This window comes from Pleurodeles waltl, chromosome 1_2 (genome assembly GCF_031143425.1).
Source record: "Pleurodeles waltl isolate 20211129_DDA chromosome 1_2, aPleWal1.hap1.20221129, whole genome shotgun sequence".
In the NCBI taxonomy this organism is placed as follows: Eukaryota; Metazoa; Chordata; class Amphibia; order Caudata; family Salamandridae; genus Pleurodeles; species Pleurodeles waltl.
The window spans coordinates 1,312,665,878-1,312,688,180 of NC_090437.1; the positions used below are offsets into that span (position 1 = coordinate 1,312,665,878).

Sequence of the window (22,303 nt, forward strand, 5' to 3'; positions counted from 1 at the left end):
GTAGGATTCATAAAGATGGTGCTTCTTCCAAAATTGTTATATACATTCTTTAATATCCCTTTTCCGCTCACTACATCCTTCTTCCCATTGCTCCTAACCCAAGTGGTCTGCTTAGCATGGATGGGAAAACTATCCAGAATAAAATGTGAAACACTCATGTTACCATTCCACGAGGAGGGTTTGAAGCCCCTGATATGGAGATGTATAGTCTCTGTGCCCAGGCACATTACAATTTCTACTGGCATCACCCTCTCCCCTTCGTCCCTCATCTGGCAATAGAGGAAGACAGTCTGTTCTCTGTGTAACCATCATCCTTCATTGGACTACCTACTAGCAAAATTACTAAAGATATATCCATGGTGAGATGCACAACAAGAGCTTGGGAACGGATGGGTAGTAGAGTGGGACTGATGTTATTGTACCCCCTTGTCTCCCACTCATTTTTCTCCCTCTACTACCAGTCACACATGAGCAGCTAGTGATACCAAACCTTTGACCAAAAGATCTGCTTATCTGGGGTGACCTATATCGACCGGAGGATCTTCCTCACACTGGTGGAGTTCCACAAAAGATACTTTATATACTATAGGCTTCGAAATAGCTGCTGATTAGCATTCTCAGCATTTTCAAAGGAGACTGATGGTCTTTACAATACTAGGTAAATTACTAACTGCCACCACTACTAAACATCTGATTATAATGCTGTAAAAAATGGCCTAGGAAGAAGTAGTGTTGTTGCTTCATGGTGCTTGACCAGGATGAGAACAGGAACAGGGCTGTGATATCACTGAGGGAAAGTGGAAATTTTGGTTTCAACAGATAGGTCTAACCTCTGTTAAAGGCGCCGTTCGCCCAGGACGAGGTTCCTCCATCTGGCGTGGAGCTATTCCAGTGTATTTGCCTAATGGGAAGAGGTCACTGCAGTGTGATCCAATATGGTGAGTGAGGAGATACTATTGGATCACTTGATAGCCCCATTAGGCTATGTTAAAGCTATAAAGACACCACACAGGCAATTTGTGGCCTTAGCTCTACTGTTGGGAAAGTGGCTAATGGCGGATAGGTGGGTAAGAATAAGGGTCCTTCAGTCTAAGCAATGGCTCGCTGACCTCATATACTGCAATTAATATACGCAGAATATTGCCTCCAGCCTTAAGGCCTAGAGATGTATGGTAGCCATTGAAATTATACCTTCTTACCCAGATGGAAGACTCTGGGCAGTGCTCTAGAGAAGACTCAACAGGACACATATGGACAATGAGTCTGGACTGCGTGGTCTCTAAAACAGGCACCCAGAAGAACACCACCTCTCACTCTCGCCCGCTAGAAATGTGACTGGCTGCTAAGTTGGTGCATGCACTCTGAGCACACCATGTGGCTATTGCTGTAAATGGGTCTTATGTGCTTACTTCTTTAACAATTGCTGTAATTCTACTGTGATGTTAGTGTACTGTATCAAATAGAGCTGAGTTCTGTTTGTTAAAGGTATCACACGGGAATGGTATAGAAACAGAAAATAAAGTTTAAAAAAAACAATATTAAAGGAATATCAAACTTCCGGTTGTAGCTCTTTCTTGTTGAGGGAGGGGTGGGAAGCGAGGCTGGGGGTCGGGAGGGGAATGATGGGATAACCCAGAGTCGAAGGGAGGATATAGTTCAGGGAGGGGGTCTCAAAGCGAAGATGATGTATGTTGAATTTAGTGTAATAGGTTGAGTGCTGGTTGGTAAGAGCATAACGGTGTGTCAGATATGGGCATGCAAAGGGCGAGTTCCCAGGGTAGGAAAGGTGGTGTGAGCTCCAGGAGGTATTTCCATTGAGGGCTAAGTATAACTTTGAGTGGTGAGTGGATTTTGTGCCTATGTCCCTAGGTTGGTGTAAAATATCAAGGGGCATGTGTGGCAGGGTGTTGTGACTGCCTGTTAATTTATCAGAACCCGCAGGTCAATAAAAAAGCTGTAGGGCACAAAGGTGTTGAAGGGTAAAGCATTGATATTGTAACATGAACATGTAATCTATCAGGGGTTTCTGGGAGTGGGAAAATCTCAGTTTATTATTTGGTTATGTTGGTTATGTGTGATCTGTTCTATGGTGAGCACATGCCACATCTCATAAAACCAGAGTGCTGTGGGGGGCCTACCTCTTCTTCCAGAAGAGGGCTATGAGTTGTTTGGAGGCTCCTGTCAAGTGGTGGTTGAGTGTCCTGTCTGCTCCTGTCATATGTCTCCTAGTTGGGGGAGTGTTGTTCAAGAGTGCTGTTAGCAGGTCCACTGGAAAAGGATAGCCTATTGTTCCCTTGTTGTGGCCCAGTATTTCCTCCACAAAGCCTGGATTATCATACATGTCCGCCACATATGCATGAATGTCCCTTCTTCTGTTCCACAACGTCAAGGCAAAGGAGATGTGGTGGGGAACATTTAGTGAAGGCATGTGGGGGTAAAATACCATTGGTACATTTCTTTGTTAGCTGATTCTCTCTGGCGAGTGTTGCGCAAAGCCTTAGGGCTGTCATACCATACATGTTCCTAGTGCTTAGGTGATATGAGTTTGTGAAGGTCTTTCCCCCATCATGATTGATGAGCGTGTGGGGGGGTGTGCTTGGAGTTTCACAGGGTTCGGTATGTTCTGGATAGTAAACCCTTCGTGCCGGAGAAGGTGCAGACTTGATTCCCCGAAAGGGGTAAAGTTCTTGTGGCTGGGAAGGGGCTAGGAGGATGTTAAGCCAAGTGTCTCAGTTGACAATATTGAAGTCAGGATTTTTCAGTGATGTGGAATTTGTTTTTACATTGCTCAAATGTTTTAATAGAGTCTCCGTGATCTAGTCAGTAAAAGACCACATTTCTAGAGGCTGGATGAAGTTGGGGTTGTGAGCTACTAAGGTGTTCAGGAGTGGGAAAGTTGTAAGACCTCTCCTCACTACTAGGTAAGCCAGTATTGAAATGAGGAGGGCTTAGACCAACATGTAGCCTTCATTAATAGGAGATTACTGCCCTGGGAACAGAGGTGGATGGCTATAGCGAGAGAAGATTTTGCTATGGTCTGGGCACTGAAGAAGCTGAGACAAAACATGTTTGGAGCTCACTTCTTGGTTTGGAGAGACCACAGGCCCTTCAGATGGTTGATGCATATGAGGGTTTAGAACATTGATACTCAAAGTACGGCCTGCGGCCCTCTTACCTTTACATGCAGCCCCCAGGTCAACAGCAGCACTGGGCTGCTGTTTACTTGACACAGCTCTAAAAAAAAGAAATTAAACAGGCAATTTAAAGGTTAATTGGTATTAAATAAAGGAAGTAACTAGGGAGTCCTGCGCGGGTAATTTTAGGAATACCTTCATTTTTAAAGATATCTTACAGAAAAAGTATAAAAATATAAGGTCTATTAACATGCAGAACCTTTTCACCTTAGTACATCAAATTATATTAGTGCATTGAGACATAATATTTTAAAAGTGATAGTTTTCAAACATGAATTTAGAGGCATTAATTCTGCTCCCACCCAGAAAACATTGTCATTAGTGAAATAATGAGGCAAGTCAGTTGTTATATGCACTCTTTGGGTGGCCTCGGTTCCTTTTATATATGAACACATATTTATTAAATGAAACACAGGAGAAGTGTTTGTCAAGCGCACATCTGGAAGTTATGTATTTCGAGGTTTTCATATATTTGATAATAAAGAAAAAGAGGGAAAGTGAATTTAAATTGCCTAGGCTCATACTATTTGATAAAGTGGGGAAGCCGGGATCAATACCAAGTTTTCTAGGTTCATATTGTTCAGTTCAGTCACTAGATGTACATGTTTCCCTTTCCATACATCCATCTTACCCCCAGACCCCCTACCCTGCCCAACCAACACCCCCCTGCAAACATCAATGTGGCCCTTGAATACATCACAGACCATACTTTTTGGCCCCTTGGAAAATGTTTGCTGCTACCCATGGGTTAGCATCTGAAATTGTTGAGGTGGTCCATTTTTCTATAGGGAATGGACCTTACGGTGCAACATCACCCGGGGTCAGACACCAAATTGGCATATTTCATTTACATGTAGGTCCCTAATAAAGTGCCACTACCTGTCAACAGAGCCTGTAAATTAAATGCTACTAGTAGGCCTGCAGCACTGACTGTAGCATCCTCTTAAGTAGTCCTTTTAGCATGTCTCAGTTCTGCCATTGCAATCTGTAAACACAGTTTTAATCTGCCTTTTCGACCTGGCAAAAGACACCTTTTGCCAGGCTCAAATCTTCCTTTATAATACATCTAAACCCCTCCTCCTGCCTCCCCTCAGGGTAGGCCCGAACACCACGGAGGGTAGGGCGCAGTGTATTTAAAAAGTTGGACATGTACTTTTAAGTTTTATATGTCCTGGAAGTGAAAAACGCTTACATTTGTTTTTCACTACAGCAAGGCCTACCTCTCGCATTCCATCGGAGGTCTTGCAAAGTACAGTATTGATATAGTGATATGAATTAGCAGATATTAAGGCAGAACAAGAATTCTGAATGTGTTTCAGTTGCTGTTGATTCTGATATTGAACCTTATTCTTTGCTTCCTCTGTAGAGACCTATCCTGCTCTGACCGACCACCCAGATAGTATCACAACTGCTGCAGGTAAGAAACTCCAGCTATCGTCTTATCTCAGACCAAACCCAAAAAAAACTAATTCTCTGGTCAAACAGCTCTTGGGAACGAGATCATGTGTACAAGTTAAAATGCTGGTAAAGCAGGTATCTTGCCTGTGTCTAGAGTAGTCCAAGATGCTCCCTTCTAACACTTCCACCAGCCTCTAATGTTGGAATCAGGTTAGTCCAAGACTCTTCATGCTGCTCTTAAGTCCTATATGTATTCAGCTTAATGTACTACGATGAAACATCGTGTCTGCATTTTTTCAATTGTGTGATAAATCAAAACATTTCGATAGTTTGTGGCAGCTGGAAGTTCAGGCAAATGAGGGGTAATTTGGCTTATGATGCCAAGATTATGTAAAATTCTACCTATTCGGATTGATTTAAGAATCTTAGAAATCCAGTTTGAATGCACAATTTCCTCCTCAAGAGGATTATTTTTTAAAAGGCCCCGCACCTGTGTCCCTGCCTTCTACCAGTAGAAAAAGTCAAATCTTTCTGTCCTTATGGTTTTCAAGCTTACCTTTCACTTCCCTTGTGAGTGCATCTCTGTAAGCTTGAGCAGTATGAATTGTAGCTGCTGCAACGGTACATGTGGAATGTGGGACACTTTCTCTTCAAAGGCGGGTATTAGGCAGCACAGATGTCCCTCTGCAGAGAATGCCTGTCATCCTGGCCCTCTTGATTGATTAGGTGCCTCAATTCCTATGATCTCTAATATTGCTCATTCACACCTCTACTGTGTTACTCTCGCTCCTCTCCTTGGTGTCTTTGATATCTAGCTGCTGTGTCCTTGTAGCACCACCACGGCAACTAAGGGCCTCATTTGTATGTTTGTGGGAATGGAACTGCGATGCAGCAACAACAGAAATTCCCTCCCAGCGAACATGGAAGTCCACCCGACCAAACTATATGCAGGCAAACCTGAAGTTTAGCAACTTAAAGACTTTTCTAAGGCCGGGATAAAGTTGGGGTTGCCAGCTATAAAGGCTTTCAGGGATGAGAAGGTTGTAGGACCTCTCCTCATAGCTAGATAGTCCCATATTTCTAGAACCGTTTTTTGTGGGGGTACCAATGGAACCGCTCTTTAGTTGAGATTGACGTGGGAGCCACACTAGTTCCCAGAGCAGGTGCCAAGCCACTGCGCAATCCACATGGAATCAATGGTTCTCATTTTACTGCACCACTGTAGGAAAGTACCATCTTGCCTGGCATGTTACCCACATATTTCACTGTATATATGTTGATTTAGTTGTATGTGTCACTGGGACCCTGCCAGCCAGGGCCCCAGTGCTCATAAGTGTGCCCTATATGTGTTACCTGTGTTATGACTAACTGTCTCACTGAGGCTCTGCTAGCCAGAACCTCAGTGGTTATGCTCTCTCATTTCCTTCCAAATTGTCACTATCAGGCTAGTGACCAATTTCACCAATTTACATTGGCACACTGGAACACCCTTATAATTCCCTAGTATATGGTACTGAGGTACCCAGGGTATTGGGGTTCCAGGAGATCCCTATGGGCTGCAGAATTTCTTTTGCCACCCATAGGGAGCTCTGACAATTCTTACACAGGCCTTCCACTGCAGCCTGAGTGAAATAACGTCCACGTTATTTCACAGCCATTTACCACTGCGCTTAAGTAACTTATAAGTCACCTATATGTCTAACCTTTACCTGGTAAAGGTTAGGTGCTAAGTTACTTAGTGTGTGGGAACCCTGGCACTAGCCAAGGTGCCCCCACATGGTTCAGGGCAAATTCCCCGGACTTTGTGAGTGCGGGGACACCATTACACGCGTGCACTATACATAGGTCACTACCTATGTATAGCTTCACAATGGTAACTCCGAATATGGCCATGTAACATGTCTATGATCATGGAACTGCCCCCTCAATGCCATCCTGGCATTGTTGGCACAATCCCATGATCCCACGGGTATCTAGCACAGACCCGGGTACTGCCAAACTACCTTTTCAGGGGTTTCACTGCAGCTGCTGCTGCTGCCAACCCCTCAGACAGGTTTCTGCCCTCCTGGGGTCCAGCCAGGCATGGCCCAGGAAGGCAGAACAAAGGACTTCCTCAGAGAGAGGGGATTACACCCTCTCCCTTTGGAAAAAGATGTTAAGGCAGGGGAGGAGTAGCCTCCCCCAGCCTCTGGAAATGCTTTCATGGGCACAGATGTTGCCCATTTCTGCATAAGCCAGTCTACACCGGTTCAGGGACCCCTCAGCCCTGCTCTGGCGCGAAACTGGACAAAGGAAAGGGGAGTGACCACTCCCCTGACCTGCACCTCCCCTGGGAGGTGCCCAGAGCTCCTCCAGTGTGCTCCAGACCTCTGCCATCTTGGAAACAGAGGTGCTGCTGGCACACTGGACTGCTCTGAGTGGCCAGGGCCAGCAGGTGACGTCAGAGACTCCTTCTGATAGGCTCCTTCAGGTGTTGCTAGCCTATCCTCTCTCCTAAGTAGCCAAACCCTCTTTTCTGGCTATTTAGGGTCTCTGCTTTGGGGAATTCCTTAGATAACGAATGCAAGAGCTCATCAGAGTTCCTTTGCATCTCTCTCTTCACCTTCTGACAAGGAATCGACTGCTGACCGCGCTGGAAGCCTGCAAAACTGCAACAAAGTAGCAAAGACGACTACTGCGACACTGTAACGCTGATCCTGCCGCCTTCTCGACTGTTTTCCTGGTGGTGCATGCTGTGGGGGTAGTCTGCCTCCTCTCTGCACTAGAACCTCCGAAGAACTCTCCAGTGGGTCGACGGAATCGTCCCCCTGCAACCGCAGGCACCAAAGAACTGCATCACCGGTCCTCTGGGTCTCCTCTCAGCACGACGAGCGAGGTCCCTTGAACTCAGCAACTCTGTCCAATTCACTCCCACAGTCCAGTGACTCTCCAGTCCAAGTTTGGTGGAGGTAAGTCCTTGCCTCCCCACGCCAGACTGCATTGCTGGGAACCGCATGTTTTGCAGCTACTCCGGCTCCTGTGCACTTTTCCAGGATTTCCTTTGTGCACAGCCAAGTCTGGGTCCACAGCACTCTAACCTGCATTGTACGACATCCTGAGGTGTCCTCCGGTGGCGTGGGACTCTCTTGTGCAACTTCAGGTGAGCACTGTTTCACTCCAATTTGTAGTGCCTGTTCCGGCACTTCTCTGGGTGCTGCCTGCTTCTGAGAGGGCTCCTTTTCTTGCTGGACGCCCCCTCTGTCTCCTCACGCAATTGGTGACATCCTGTTCCCTCCTGGGCCACAGCAGCATCCAAAAACCCTAACCGCAAGCTTTGCAGCTAGCAAGGCTTGTTTGCAGTCTTTCTCCAGGAAAACACTTCTGCACGACTCTTTACGACATGCAACATCCATCCTCCAAAGGGGAAGTTTCTAGCCCTTGTCGTTCTTGCAGAATCCTCAGCTTCTACCATCCAGTGGCAGCTTCTTTGCACCCACAGCTGGCATTTCCTGGGCATCTGCCCACTCTCGACTTGATCGTGACTTTTGGACTTGGTCCCCTTATTCCACAGGTACTCTCGTCTGGAAATCCATCGTTGTTGCATTGCTGGTGTTGGTCTTTCCTGCAGAATTCCCCTATCACGACTTCTGTGCTCTTTGGGTAACTTCAGTGCACTTTGCACTCACTTTTCAGGGTCTTGGGGTGGGCTATGTTTCTAACCCTCACTGTTTTCTTACAGTCCCAGCGACCCTCTACAAGGTCACATAGGTTTGGGGTCCATTCGTGGTTCGCATTCCACTTCTAGAGTATATGGTTTGTGTTGCCCCTATCCCTATGTGCCCCCATTGCATCCTATTGTAACTATACATTGTTTGCACTGTTTTCTATTGCTATACTGTATATTTTTGGTATTGTGTACATATATCTTGTGTAGATTTGCTATCCTCATACTGAGGGTACTCACTGAGATACTTTGGCATATTGTCATAAAAATAAAGTACCTTTATTTTTAGTATATCTGTGTATTGTGTTTTCTTATGATGTTGTGCAAGTGACACTAGTGGTACTGTAGGAGCTTCACTCGTCTCCTAGTTCAGCCTAAGCTGCTCTGCTAAGCTACCTTTTCTATCAGCCTAAGCTGCTAGACACCCTATACACTAATAAGGGATACCTGGGCCTGGTGCAAGGTGTAAGTACCCCTTGGTACTCACTACAAGCCAGTCCGGCCTCCTACAACCACCCATTCCAAAATGCATTGTAGATGAGCTGCCCAGTAGTAGTCTAGGTGGTGCAGACTATCTAATCCCCCTTTATCTCTGGGCATCATGGAAAGTTTATTAGAGATGAATGGCTATTTACTTTTCCATATGAATGACAGCATGTGGGCTTAGATGTGGGAGATGTTCATGATGGGGATAGGCATGAGGAGGGTCTGAAAGAAATGTGAAAGTCAGGGGAGCATATTCATTGTGATGACATTAATGTGGCGTAGCCATGATAAATAAAGTGGGCACCATCTCTGGAGGTCTTCAAGAATGACTTTGCATTATGTTGCCCAATTTGCCCTCATCCACTCCTCTAATTAGTGAGTGATGTTATGACCCAGGTATCAGATTGAGGTGGCGGCCCATTGAAAGGGCCTTCATTTTGGAGGGGTGGTCAGTCCTGTGATGTTACCTGAAGGTTGAGGTTAATTGATTTGTCTTTATTATTAATTTTGAAGCCAGATCCATGTTTGTACTGGTTAAGATCAGACATAAGTGCCAGTACCGAGGCTAGTGGTTTTGCAAGTGTTAAAAGGACGCTTCATGCAAATAGATTTGATTTGTGTCTCAGCCTCCAAAAAGAATACCTGCGATTGCTTGAGTGTGCCTAATTTAAATTGTATTGGGGCAGTACATTTAATTGAACCCTTATTAGGTTAGTGGGGGCAGCATATGCTGCCATTATTTTAACCTCCATCTTGGACTCTAGTTGAATTTAACTGAACACTGTGTCTAAGGAAGCTCAGCTCACTCAGTCATAAGCTTCTTCTGTGTCCAGGGAGACTAATAATACTGGTATGTCTGGTTATGTAGTTTTGCTACCAAATGTGCAAGGCGTCTAATGTCATCTGCCCCTTGTCTGTTGTGGATGAAGCCAACCTGATCAGGGTCTATCATGCAAGGGAGGAGGGATTCTACTGTGAGTGGGATTATCGTCATGTATCTTTTTGCATCTTTGTTGAGAAGAGCGATAGGGCAAAATAATGTGTAGAGTGAGGGATCCTGTTCCTGAAAGCCGGGGAGACGGTGATTCTAATCACCTGATTAAGAGTTTGGCCGAGGGTTTACGCTGTCACAATGGTGATTGATATCATGTCTGTCGAATCCTACATCCCACAGGAAACAATGGGATTTATATTTCAGCTGATGGGATATCCATCACCGTTGTGATGGAATACCCCTCTGCCGAAATCTAAACCAGACCGCAAATCTTTTGTTGATGCTATTTGGCACTGGTCTACTGGGTTCTGCCAGGGAAAGGTGTATTGCAGCTTATTATCTCCCAGTAGCTATGCACAAGATCAGCCAACTGATTCTTGGAGTCCTCGTCGTTGTCCTGGCTACAAGAGGAAGCAGGTCTGGTCCCTCAGGGCTCCTCTCAGGTCACAGACTGCAGGTCCGTTACTCTTCTGATCTAATAAAGGACCAGGAAGTGTTCTGAGGAAGGCTGGCGGAGGGTCCAGCTTTGTAGGGTTCACCAGTCTGTGAGTGAAAGATGCTCTATGAAGGTTACCAGGCCTGACCTACCTACGTTTTCTGTAGTTCCTGTTTGTCTTACTTCAAACAGGCTCATAATTCAGAGTGTTAGGGTAACTCCAAGATGGCAAAGGTCATCAGCATTAAACTTGGGCTTTGGGGCTGTAGGGTGGGAGTGGGGAATGTACTATGGTATGGTAATCCTAGTTTCTTCCCACATCTGACATTAAACTCCAGTGTGAAGCAGGCACTGTACCATCAACAAACCCAGAGGTAGAAGTCTGGTAGGGCAAAAATGGGGTCATTCAGCAACTAGGAAGCCAAGAATTGTCTTGGCCTCCTGTTCTCTCCCTTTCAGGTTTGCCCTATGCGTTATAAGTCCCTTAGCAGACCTCTCAAGCTGGATTTGACACTCTGCTGTCAAAAGAAGACCCCTAGTTCTCACCATGCATATTTCGTGAAATTCAAAGGAATCATCTTTGTCCATCCAAGTCAGCCTCTTTGCTCCTGAGAGGCAATTCCCACCATTTCAAGGCTAATTGCAAGCTAGAAGAATCAAGAGTTCCATCTTTCAGTGAAAGTGTATGGCATCTCCTTTTAGATCGCACAGTGCCGCTTACCGCTGACTGTGCCACCTGCCCCATATAGGCTCAATGTCATATTTTTTGGGTGCCACTTGCCTTGCTTGGCAAGAATCAAGGGGCATAGACAGTCTCCGATGCTTTTTAACATGCAGAGGCCTCCTTGGGATACAGGTCTCAGCGGATCTCTACAGCGAAGCCAGCATCTTCCTGGTCTTGTTGTTTGCCTCTGTCCTGTTTTGTATCTAGTTTGATGACTCTTTAATTTCCCATGAGAATTTTTCTACCATATCTATGTTCATTTCAATATTCTCAAACATTCATGTAGAAACCATTTTGGTACCAGAGAGTCTACCCTTCAAGGACAGAAATATATCCAAATCTGTAAGCCAACTGGGTGTAATGCAGAAAGACCATAACATCCCAAGTATTGCGTTTTCAACTAATTTACCCATAATGCAACTAACTGATTACATTCTTTGATCATTCTCTTGACTCTCTCAACAAGCACATTAGCTCTTGGACAGCAGAGAGCTGTTCTACGATGCGCTACTGACCACTGGCAAAGGAAATTCTGCATCAACTCTGAAGTAAACTGTACCCCATTATCAGTTTTTAGGGTCTTGGGTCTTCTAAGAAATGTATGTGGACACTGGTGATGATGTGAAGAACAGGCAAAGCTTCTTCCCCTTTGGAATGGCAGCCTACTAATGCAATAAAATATATTCCATTGAAATGTGTTTGCTGAATGGGGCCAATAAAATCTATAGCTAACTTTATCCATGGCTTGATGGGAACCTCTACCAGTGATAACGGAGCATTCCTGACATTTTTGGACATCTCATTAGCTGCATCCTAAGCAGTCTCTAACCTTCTGCCTCATGATGTTGTACATGCTGACCACTAAAGTTGTAATCAGACTTAGAGCCTGACTTAGAATTCGGCGGACGAGTTACTCCGTCACAATGGAGATTAATATCCCGTCTGCCAAAATCTAATTCCCATAGAATATAATGGAATTTAGATTTTGGCGGGCAGGATATCAATCACCTTTGTGATGAAGTAACCCATCTGCTAAGTTCTCAATCAGGCTCTTTGTTTTTTCATAAACTCTTGCCCTTATGTGTGAGAAAGTAGCCTCTTTCTAGCCTTGTTACCCCCACATTTGGCCTGTTTGTGAGTGAATGTCAGGGTGTTTTCACTGTCTCACTGGGATCCTGCTAGCCAGAGCCCAGTGCTCATAGTGAAATCCCTATGTTTTCAGTATGTTTGTTATGTGTCACTGGGACCCTGCTAGTCAGGACCCCAGTGCTCATAAGTTTGTGGCCTATATGTATGTGTTCCCTGTGTGATGCCTAACTGTCTCACTGAGGCTCTGCTAACCAGAACCTCAGTGGTTATGCTCTCTCATTTCTTTCAAATTGTCACTAACAGGCTAGTGACCAATTTTACCAATTTACATTGGCTTACTGGAACACCCTTATAATTCCCTAGTACATGGCACTGAGGTACCCAGGGTATTGGGGTTCCAGGAGATCCCTATGGGCTGCAGCATTTCTTTTGCCACCCATAGGGAGCTCTGACAATTCTTACACAGGCCTGCCACTGCAGCCTGAGTGAAATAACGTCCACGTTATTTCACAGCCATTTTACACTGCACTTAAGTAACTTATAAGTCACCTATATGTCTAACCTTTACCTGGTAAAGGTTAGGTGCAAAGTTACTTAGTGTGAGGGCACCCTGGCACTAGCCAAGGTGCCCCCACATTGTTCAGAGCCAATTCCCTGAACTTTGTGAGTGCGGGGACACCATTACACGTGTGCACTACATATAGGTCACTACCTATATGTAGCTTCACAATGGTAACTCCGAATATGGCCATGTAACATGTCTAAGATCATGGAATTGCCCCCTCTATGCCATCCTGGCATTGTTGGTGCAATTCCATGACCCCAGTGGTCTGTAGCACAGACCCTGGTACTGCCAAACTTCCTTTCCTGGGGTTTCACTGCAGCTGCTGCTGCTGCCAACCCCTCAGACAGGTTTCTGCCCCCCTGGGGTCAAGCCAGGCTTGTCCCAGGATGGCAGAACAAAGGACTTCCTCTGAGAGAGGGTGTTACACCCTCTCCCTTTGGAAAATGGTGTGAAGGCAGGGGAGGAGTAGCCTCCCCCAGCCTCTGGAAATGCTTTCTTGGGCACAGATGTGCCCAATTCTGCATAAGCCAGTCTACACCGGTTCAGGGACCCCTTAGCCCTGCTCTGGCGCGAAACTGGACAAAGGAAAGGGGAGTGACCACTCCCCTGACCTGCACCTCCCCTGGGAGGTGTCCAGAGCTCCTCCAGTGTGCTCCAGACCTCTGCCATCTTGGAAACAGAGGTGCTGCTGGCACACTGGACTGCTCTGAGTGGCCAGTGCCACCAGGTGACGTCAGAGACTCCTTCTGATAGGCTCCTTCAGGTGTTAGTAGCCTATCCTCTCTCCTAGGTAGCCAAACCCTCTTTTCTGGCTATTTAGGGTCTCTGTCTCTGGGGAAACTTTAGATAACGAATTGAAGAGCTCATCAGAGTTCCTCTGCATCTCTCTCTTCACCTTCTGCCAAGGAATCGACTGCTGACCGCGCTGGAAGCCTGCAACACTGCAACAAAGTAGCAAAGACGACTATTGCAACTCTGTAACGCTGATCCTGCCGCCTTCTCGACTGTTTTCCTGGTGGTGCATGCTGTGGGGGTAGTCTGCCTCCTCTCTGCACTAGAAGCTCCGAAGAAATCTCCAGTGGGTCAACGGAATCTTCCCCCTGCAACCGCAGGCACCAAAAAGCTGCATTACCGGTCCCTTGGGTCTCCTCTCAGCACGACGAGCGAGGTCCCTTGAATCCAGCAACTCTGTCCAAGTGACTCGCACCGTCCAGTGACTCTTCAGTCCAAGTTTGGTGGAGGTAAGTCCTTGCCTCCCCACGCCAGACTGCATTATTGGAAACCGCGTCTTTTGCAACTACTCCGGCCCCTGTGCACTTCCAGCGGAAATCCTTTGTGCACAGCCAAGCCTGGGTCCACGGCACTCTAACCTGCATTGCACGACTTTCTAAGTTGGTCTCCGGCGACGTGGGACTCGTTTGTGTAACTTCGGGTGAGCACCGTTTCACGCATCCTCGTAGTGCCTGTTTCTGGCACTTCTCCGGGTGCTACCTGCTGCTAAGAGGGCTCCTTGTCTTGCACGATGTCCCCTCTACCTCCTGGTCCAATTTGCAACCTCCTGGTCCCTCCTGGGCCACAGCAGCATCCAAAAACACTAACCGCACGATTTGCAGCTAGCAAGGCTTGTTGGCGTTCTTTCGGCGGGAAAACACTTCTGCACGACTCTCCACGGCGAGAGGGATCCGTCCACCAAAGCGAAAGTCTCTAGCCCTTTTCGTTCCTGCAGAAACCTCAGCTTCTTCTGTCCAGTAGAAGCTTCTTTGCACCCAAAGCTGGCATTTCCTGGGCATTTGCCCATCTCCGACTTGCTTGTGACTTTTGGACTTGGTCCCCTTGTTCCACAGGTACCCTAGATTGGAAATCCATCGTTGTTGCATTGTTGGATTGTGTCTTTCATGCATTATTCCTCTATCACGACTTCTTTGTCCTTAGGGGAACTTTAGTGCACTTTGCACTCACTTTTCAGGGTCTTGGGGTGGGCTATTTTTCTAACCCTCACTATTTTCTAATAGTCCCAGCGACCCTCTACAAGGTCACATAGGTTTGGGGTCCATTTGTGGTTCGCATTCCACTTTTGGAGTATATGGTTTGTGTTGCCCCTATCCCTATGTGTCACCAATGCATCCTATTGTAACTATACATTGTTTGCACTGTTTTCTAAGACTATACTGCATATTTTTAGTACTGTGTACATATATCTTGTGTATATTTGCTATCCTCACTCTGAAGGTACACTCTGAGATACTTTGGCATATTGTCATAAAAATAAAGTACCTTTATTTTTAGTATAACTGTGTATTGTGTTTTCTTATGATATTATGCAAGTGACACTTGTGGTACTGTAGTAGCTTCACACGTCTCCTAGTTCAGCCTAAGCTGCTCTGCCAAGCTACCATTATCTATCAGCCTAAGCTGCTAGACACCCTATACACTAATAAGGGATACCTGGGCCTGGTGCAAGGTGTAAGTACCCCTTGGTACTCACTACAAGCCAGTCCAGCCTCCTACATTGGTTGTGCAGTGGTGGGATAAGTGCTTTGAGACTACTTACCACTCTTGTCATTGTACTTTTCATAAGAGAAAAATATACAAAACAAGTTCAGTGTGTGTACACATAGCTAAAAAGTTTTACATTTCCTCTTTTCACTGTTTTCTAAGTGCTGAAAAGTACTTCTAAACTTTCAAAAAGTTCTCAAAAGTTTAAAAAGTTTTTTTCTATCTTTCCAAAAAAGTTCTGAAAACTTTTTTCTCTTTTTCTATCACTTTAACTCTCTCTAAAAATGTCTGGCACAGGCCAAAATGTTGATCTGTCCAAACTTGCATATGATCACCTTAGCTGGAAAGGAGCAAGGAGTCTCTGCATAGAGAGAGGTTTGAGTGTAGGGAAGAATCCTTCCTTGGAATTGTTGCTTAATATGCTTAGAGAACAAGATAAGGCCAAAGGGGCCACATCTGTTGAAAAAGTAGCAAATGGTTCCCAATCTGATCCAGGGACTCCCCCAGGAAAAGATTTAGGAAAGAAAGTTCCTAGCCTGCCCATTACTAGACAGTCTAGCATAGTTGGTACTGAGGTGGAGTCACATCATCCAGATGATGTGCTCTCACATTACACTGTCAGCCAAGCTGTTAGGGTGGCTTCTGTAAGGGACAGGTCTCCTTCTGGTCATTCCCATCATACCTCTGTATCTAGAAATGTCCCTCCCACCAACCCTGATGACAGATTGTTAGAAAGGGAACTCAATAAGTTGAGGGTGGAACAAACCAGACTGAAGCTTAAAAAGCAACAGCTGGATTTGGATAGACAGTCTTTTGAACTAGAGAAGGAAAGACAGAAGTTGGGTTTAGATACCCATGGTGGCAGCAGCAGTATTCCCCATAGTCATCCTGTAAAAGAGCATGATTCCAGGAATCTGCACAAGATAGTTCCCCCTTATAAGGAGGGGGATGACATTAACAAGTGGTTTGCTGCACTTGAGAGGGCCTGTGTTGTACAGGATGTCCCTCAAAGGCAGTGGGCTGCTATCCTATGGCTATCATTTAGTGGAAAAGGTAGGGATAGGCTCCTTACTGTGAAAGAAAGTGATGCCAATAATGTCCATGTTCTTAAGAATGCACTCCTGGATGGTTATGGCTTAACCACTGAACAATACAGGATAAAGTTCAGAGAGACCAAAAAGGAGTCTTCACAAGACTGGGTTGATTTCATTGACCATTCAGTGAAGGCCTTGGAGGGGTGGTTACATGGCAGTAAAGTTACTGATTATGACAGCCTGTATAACTTAATCCTGAGAGAGCATATTCTTAATAATTGTGTGTCTGATTTGTTGCACCAGTACTTGGTGGACTCTGATCTGACCTCTCCCCAAGAATTGGGAAAGAAGGCAGACAAATGGGTCAGAACAAGGGTGAACAGAAAAGTTCATACAGGGGGTGACAAAGAGAACATTAAGAAGAAAGATGGTGAAAAATCTCAAGATAAGCATGGGGATAAGGGTAAAACCAAAGATCCCACTTCAAATCTTAAACACTCTTCAGGGGGTGGGGATAAAACAAATTCTTCCTCTTCTTCTCAACCTACACAATTTAAAAAGCCTTGGTGCTTTGTGTGTAAAAATAGAGGCCATAGGCCAGAGGATAAGTCCTGTCCAGGTAAACCCCCTGAGCCTACCACCACTAATACATCAAGCTCTAGTGCCCCTAGCAGTAGTGGTACTAGTGGTGGGACTGCTGGCAACAGTCAAGTTAAGGGTGTAGTTGGGTTCACTTATGGGTCCATAGTAGAAACTGGGGTAGTCACTCCCAAGACAGTTTCTGTCACACCTAGTGGCATTGGCCTTGCCACACCGGCTGCTTGTCCCCTTACAATGGATAAGTACAGGCAGACAGTTTCAATAAATGGTGTTGAGGCCTTGGCCTACAGGGACACAGGTGCCAGTATCACTTTGGTGACTGAAAACCTGGTGCACCCTGATCAACACATCATTGGACAACAGTATAAGATTATTGATGTCCATAACTCCACTAAGTTTCTTCCCTTAGCTATAATTCAGTTTAGTTGGGGTGGAGTTACTGGCCCTAAGCAGGTGGTGGTATCACCTAGCTTACCTGTAGACTGTCTCTTAGGTAATGACCTAGAGGCCTCAGGTTGGGCTGATGTAGAGTTTTATGCCCATGCAGCCATGCTGGGCATCCCTGAGGAATTGTTCCCTCTCATTTCTACTGAAATGAAAAAGCAAAGGAGAGAAGGCCTGAAAACTCAGGATCCCTCTCCATCAGCAGGTAAAAAGGGTATCACAGTATCCCCTAACCACCCTACCATTCAGGATACCATTCCTGTGGTGGGAGAAACCTCTCCTGGGGTGGCACCTGTTCCAAGGGAATCATCAGTTGGCAAAACTGTACTCCCTGAGGTGGAAGTACCTCTCTGTGGGATAACTAACATTGGTGAGAAAAAGAGCACCATTTTAGTTAACATGGAGCATCCCTCCAACCCTCCCAGAGAAACTTTAGTGCAGAAACCCTGCACTCCCTCACAACACTTAGGACAGCATCCCTGCCCTAGTGTGGAGCTCATAGGACAGCATCCCTGCCCTGCTCCAACTCAAGAGAAACAGCATCCCTGTTCTCTCTTCCAGCCATATGGACAAAGTTTTTGCCCAGCTATGGCTTTATTGAGACAGCATCCCTGTCTGGCATTTCCATCACTACAAATAGGTTCAGTGGACAATTCCCACTGCTCTAAACTAAAACTTACTGATAGAAACTCTGAAAAAACATCTTCACATTGTTACTTAGCTAAAAAACTTCAAACAGGGTGGTTTACATCCCCACAGGGAAGTAAGCATATAGTGGATGATAAAGGGAGTAACCAGTCTATTGCAGAGCTACTCTCTACTTATCACCACTTAGACAATAAAGTCTCAACTGGCCAAGGTTAGCCTTATTGTCCTTCGTTTGGGGGGGGGGGTTGTGTGAGAAAGTAGCCTCTTTCTAGCCTTGTTACCCCCACATTTGGCCTGTTTGTGAGTGTATGTCAGGGTGTTTTCACTGTCTCACTGGGATCCTGCTAGCCAGGGCCCAGTGCTCATAGTGAAAACCCTATGTTTTCAGTATGCTTGTTATGTGTCACTGGGACCCTGCTAGTCAGGACCCCAGTGCTCATAAGTTTGTGGCCTATATGTATGTGTTCCCTGTGTGGTGCCTAACTGTCTCACTGAGGCTCTGCTAACCAGAACCTCAGTGGTTATGCTCTCTCATTTCTTTCAAATTGTCACTAACAGGCTAGTGACCAATTTTACCAATTTAGATTGGCTTACTGGAACACCCTTATAATTCCCTAGTATATGGTACTGAGGTACCCAGGGTATTGGGGTTCCAGGAGATCCCTATGGGCTGCAGCATTTCTTTTGCCACCCATAGGGAGCTCTGACAATTCTTACACAGGCCTGCCACTGCAGCCTGAGTGAAATAACGTCCACGTTATTTCACAGCCATTTTACACTGCACTTAAGTAACTTATAAGTCACCTATATGTCTAACCTTTACCTGGTAAAGGTTAGGTGCAAAGTTACTTAGTGTGAGGGCACCCTGGCACTAGCCAAGGTGCCCCCACATTGTTCAGAGCCAATTCCCTGAACTTTGTGAGTGCGGGGACACCATTACACACGTGCACTACATATAGGTCACTACCTATATGTAGCTTCACAATGGTAACTCCGAATATGGCCATGTAACATGTCTAAGATCATGGAATTGCCCCCTCTATGCCATCCTGGCATTGTTGGTACAATTCCATGACCCCAGTGGTCTGTAGCACAGACCCTGGTACTGCCAAACTGCCTTTCCTGGGGTTTCACTGCAGCTGCTGCTGCTGCCAACCCCTCAGACAGGTTTCTGCCCCCCTGGGGTCAAGCCAGGCTTGTCCCAGGATGGCAGAACGAAGGACTTCCTCTGAGAGAGGGTGTTACACCCTCTCCCTTTGGAAAATGGTGTGAAGGCAGGGGAGGAGTAGCCTCCCCCAGCCTCTGGAAATGCTTTCTTGGGCACAGATGTGCCCAATTCTGCATAAGCCAGTCTACACCGGTTCAGGGACCCCTTAGCCCTGCTCTGGCGCGAAACTGGACAAAGGAAAGGGGAGTGACCACTCCCCTGACCTGCACCTCCCCTGGGAGGTGTCCAGAGCTCCTCCAGTGTGCTCCAGACCTCTGCCATCTTGGAAACAGAGGTGCTGCTGGCACACTGGACTGCTCTGAGTGGCCAGTACCACCAGGTGATGTCAGAGACTCCTTCTGATAGGCTCCTTCAGGTGTTAGTAGCCTATCCTCTCTCCTAGGTAGCCAAACCCTCTTTTCTGGCTATTTAGGGTCTCTGTCTCTGGGGAAACTTTAGATAACGAATGCAAGAGCTCATCAGAGTTCCTCTGCATCTCTCTCTTCACCTTCTGCCAAGGAATCGACTGCTGACCGCGCTGGAAGCCTGCAACACTGCAACAAAGTAGCAAAGACGACTACTGCAACTCTGTAACGCTGATCCTGCCGCCTTCTCGACTGTTTTCCTGGTGGTGCATGCTGTGGGGGTAGTCTGCCTCCTCTCTGCACTAGAAGCTCCGAAGAAATCTCCCGTGGGTCGACGGAATCTTCCCCCTGCAACCGCAGGCACCAAAAAGCTGCATTACCGGTCCCTTGGGTCTCCTCTCAGCACGACGAGCGAGGTCCCTTGAATCCAGCAACTCTGTCCAAGTGACTCCCACAGTCCAGTGACTCTTCAGTCCAAGTTTGGTGGAGGTAAGTCCTTGCCTCCCCACGCCAGACTGCATTGTTGGAAACCGCGTCTTTTGCAACTACTCCGGCCCCTGTGCACTTCCGGCAGAAATCCTTTGTGCACAGCCAAGCCTGGGTCCACGGCACTCTAACCTGCATTGCACGACTTTCTAAGTTGGTCTCCGGCGACGTGGGACTCCTTTGTGTAACTTCGGGTGAGCACTGTTTCACGCATCCTCGTAGTGCCTGTTTCTGGCACTTCTCTGGGTGCTACCTGCTGCTAAGAGGGCTCCTTGTCTTGCTCGACGTCCCCTCTACCTCCTGGTCCAATTTGCGACCTCCTGGTCCCTCCTGGGCCACAGCAGCGTCCAAAAATGCTAACCGCACGATTTGCAGCTAGCAAGGCTTGTTGGCGTTCTTTTGGCGGGAAAACACTTCTGCACGACTCTCCACGGCAAGTGGGATCCGTCCACCAAAGCGGAAGTCTCTAGCCCTTTTCGTTCCTGCAGAAACCTCAGCTTCTTCTGTCCAGTAGAAGCTTCTTTGCACCCAAAGCTGACATTTCCTGGGCATTTGCCCATCTCCGACTTGCTTGTGACTTTTGGACTTGGTCCCCTTGTTCCACAGGTACCCTAGATTGAAAATCCATCGTTGTTGCATTGTTGGTTTGTGTCTTTCCTGCATTATTCCTCTATCACGACTTCTTTGTCCTTAGGGGAACTTTAGTGCACTTTGCACTCACTTTTCAGGGTCTTGGGGTGGGCTATTTTTCTAACCCTCACTATTTTCTAATAGTCCCAGCGACCCTCTACAAGGTCACATAGGTTTGGGGTCCATTCGTGGTTCGCATTCCACTTTTGGAGTATATGGTTTGTGTTGCCCCTATCCCTATGTGTCACCATTGCATCCTATTGTAACTATACATTGTTTGCACTTTTTTCTAAGACTATACTGCATATTTTTAGTACTGTGTACATATATCTTGTGTATATTTGTTATCCTCACTCTGAGGGTACACTCTGAGATACTTTGGCATATTGTCATAAAAATAAAGTACCTTTATTTTTAGTATAACTGTTTATTGTGTTTTCTTATGATATTGTGCAAGTGACACTTGTGGTACTGTAGTAGCTTCACACGTCTCCTAGTTCAGCCTAAGCTGCTCTGCTAAGCTACCATTATCTATCAGCCTAAGCTGCTAGACACCCTATACACTAATAAGGGATACCTGGGCCTGGTGCAAGGTGTAAGTACCCCTTGGTACTCACTACAAGCCAGTCCAGCCTCCTACATTATGCTCCTTGCGAGCTGGGTCAACTATTTGCTTGCACAGAGATCTGGGGGTGGGGAAAGTAGTCATATTTATCAGTACCTTCTTATCTACTTAGCATAACTCATTTCTGACATCCCAGATCCTGTTACTGGATCAGGTACATCTTTAAAACATTCAGACAACCTGTCTTGATGAATTCTTCCAATTTGCTTATCCTTTTCAGAACTGTCCAACTCATCCTTTTCGTTGAGACCACTGATTGCTAGTGTCAGAAAATTGCCATCCAGTTGCTTCTTAGCACAATCCTTACTTTCGATGGGCAACCGAGGTAGACAGTCTGCTACCCTATGCCATGAACCAGGAAGATATAACAGTTTAAAATAGTCTCCCACATATACATCTAGAAAGGACATAGGCTCTATGCCCTTGGAAGAGATCACAAAAATAGAAGTTTTGTTTATCAGTTCTGACAGTGGAAGGAATACCAGACAAAAAATAATTAAATGTTTGATCACCCACAGACAGGCCAAGGCTTCTGTTTCATAGTGGAGTAATTCGTTTCAGAACTCTTCAGAGTTCGGGAGGCAAATGCTTTCATTTTCTCCTTGTTTTCCTAATATAACGCTAATGTAGCACCCAATCCTTTTTGTGCTGGTATCTGTGGTGAAGACAGTACAGAGGCGTTTTACAATTAGCTAACACAGGTTTATGGGATTGCTTTTTAAAAGTGAAGAAGCCTCATTGCACTCAGGTGTCCATCCAAAGGGTGTTCCTTTTTTACGTAATGGCCTAATAGTCTCAACTAGGTCAGCAACACACTTCACAAATTTGGAGTAGTATTCAGAATGACCAGAGCCTAGGTCATGATCTTGCTTCATCTTTATTTTATTGTGTGGATGCTTTTTCAACCGCTTGTACCAAATCTAGGTTTTGGCTTGAGACCACCTATTCTCCTCAATACTCTAACTTTGACCCCACTATGGCTAAGGGAATGTCTAGGCCATGGCCCTCTATTCTTGACTCAAGTTTGGTTGACATGTATTCTCATAGCATGGTAAAAGAGTCTGAAGGAATTGATGTAACAGTCAATTCCATCAATCCACAGAGAAATGCCCTTTTCAGTCTATCTTAGGGATTGGGCTAGGTGCCACCAATCTTGGTAAAATACACTTGTGGTCCTCT

General features: G+C 46.0%; 1 protein-coding gene across 9 annotated transcripts in view; it reads left to right on the forward strand.

Annotated features, from left to right (window-relative positions):
• The window catches only part of LOC138250922 (major histocompatibility complex class I-related gene protein-like), a 687,827-nt gene that overhangs the window by 89,220 nt on the left and 576,304 nt on the right, over positions 1-22,303 (forward strand). For all 9 annotated transcript variants that reach the window (XM_069205605.1, XM_069205614.1, XM_069205610.1 and 6 more), the window contains one exon: positions 4,561-4,611. In XM_069205605.1, the coding sequence (XP_069061706.1) occupies positions 4,561-4,611 (51 nt within the window). The remainder of the gene's footprint in view (positions 1-4,560; positions 4,612-22,303) is intronic.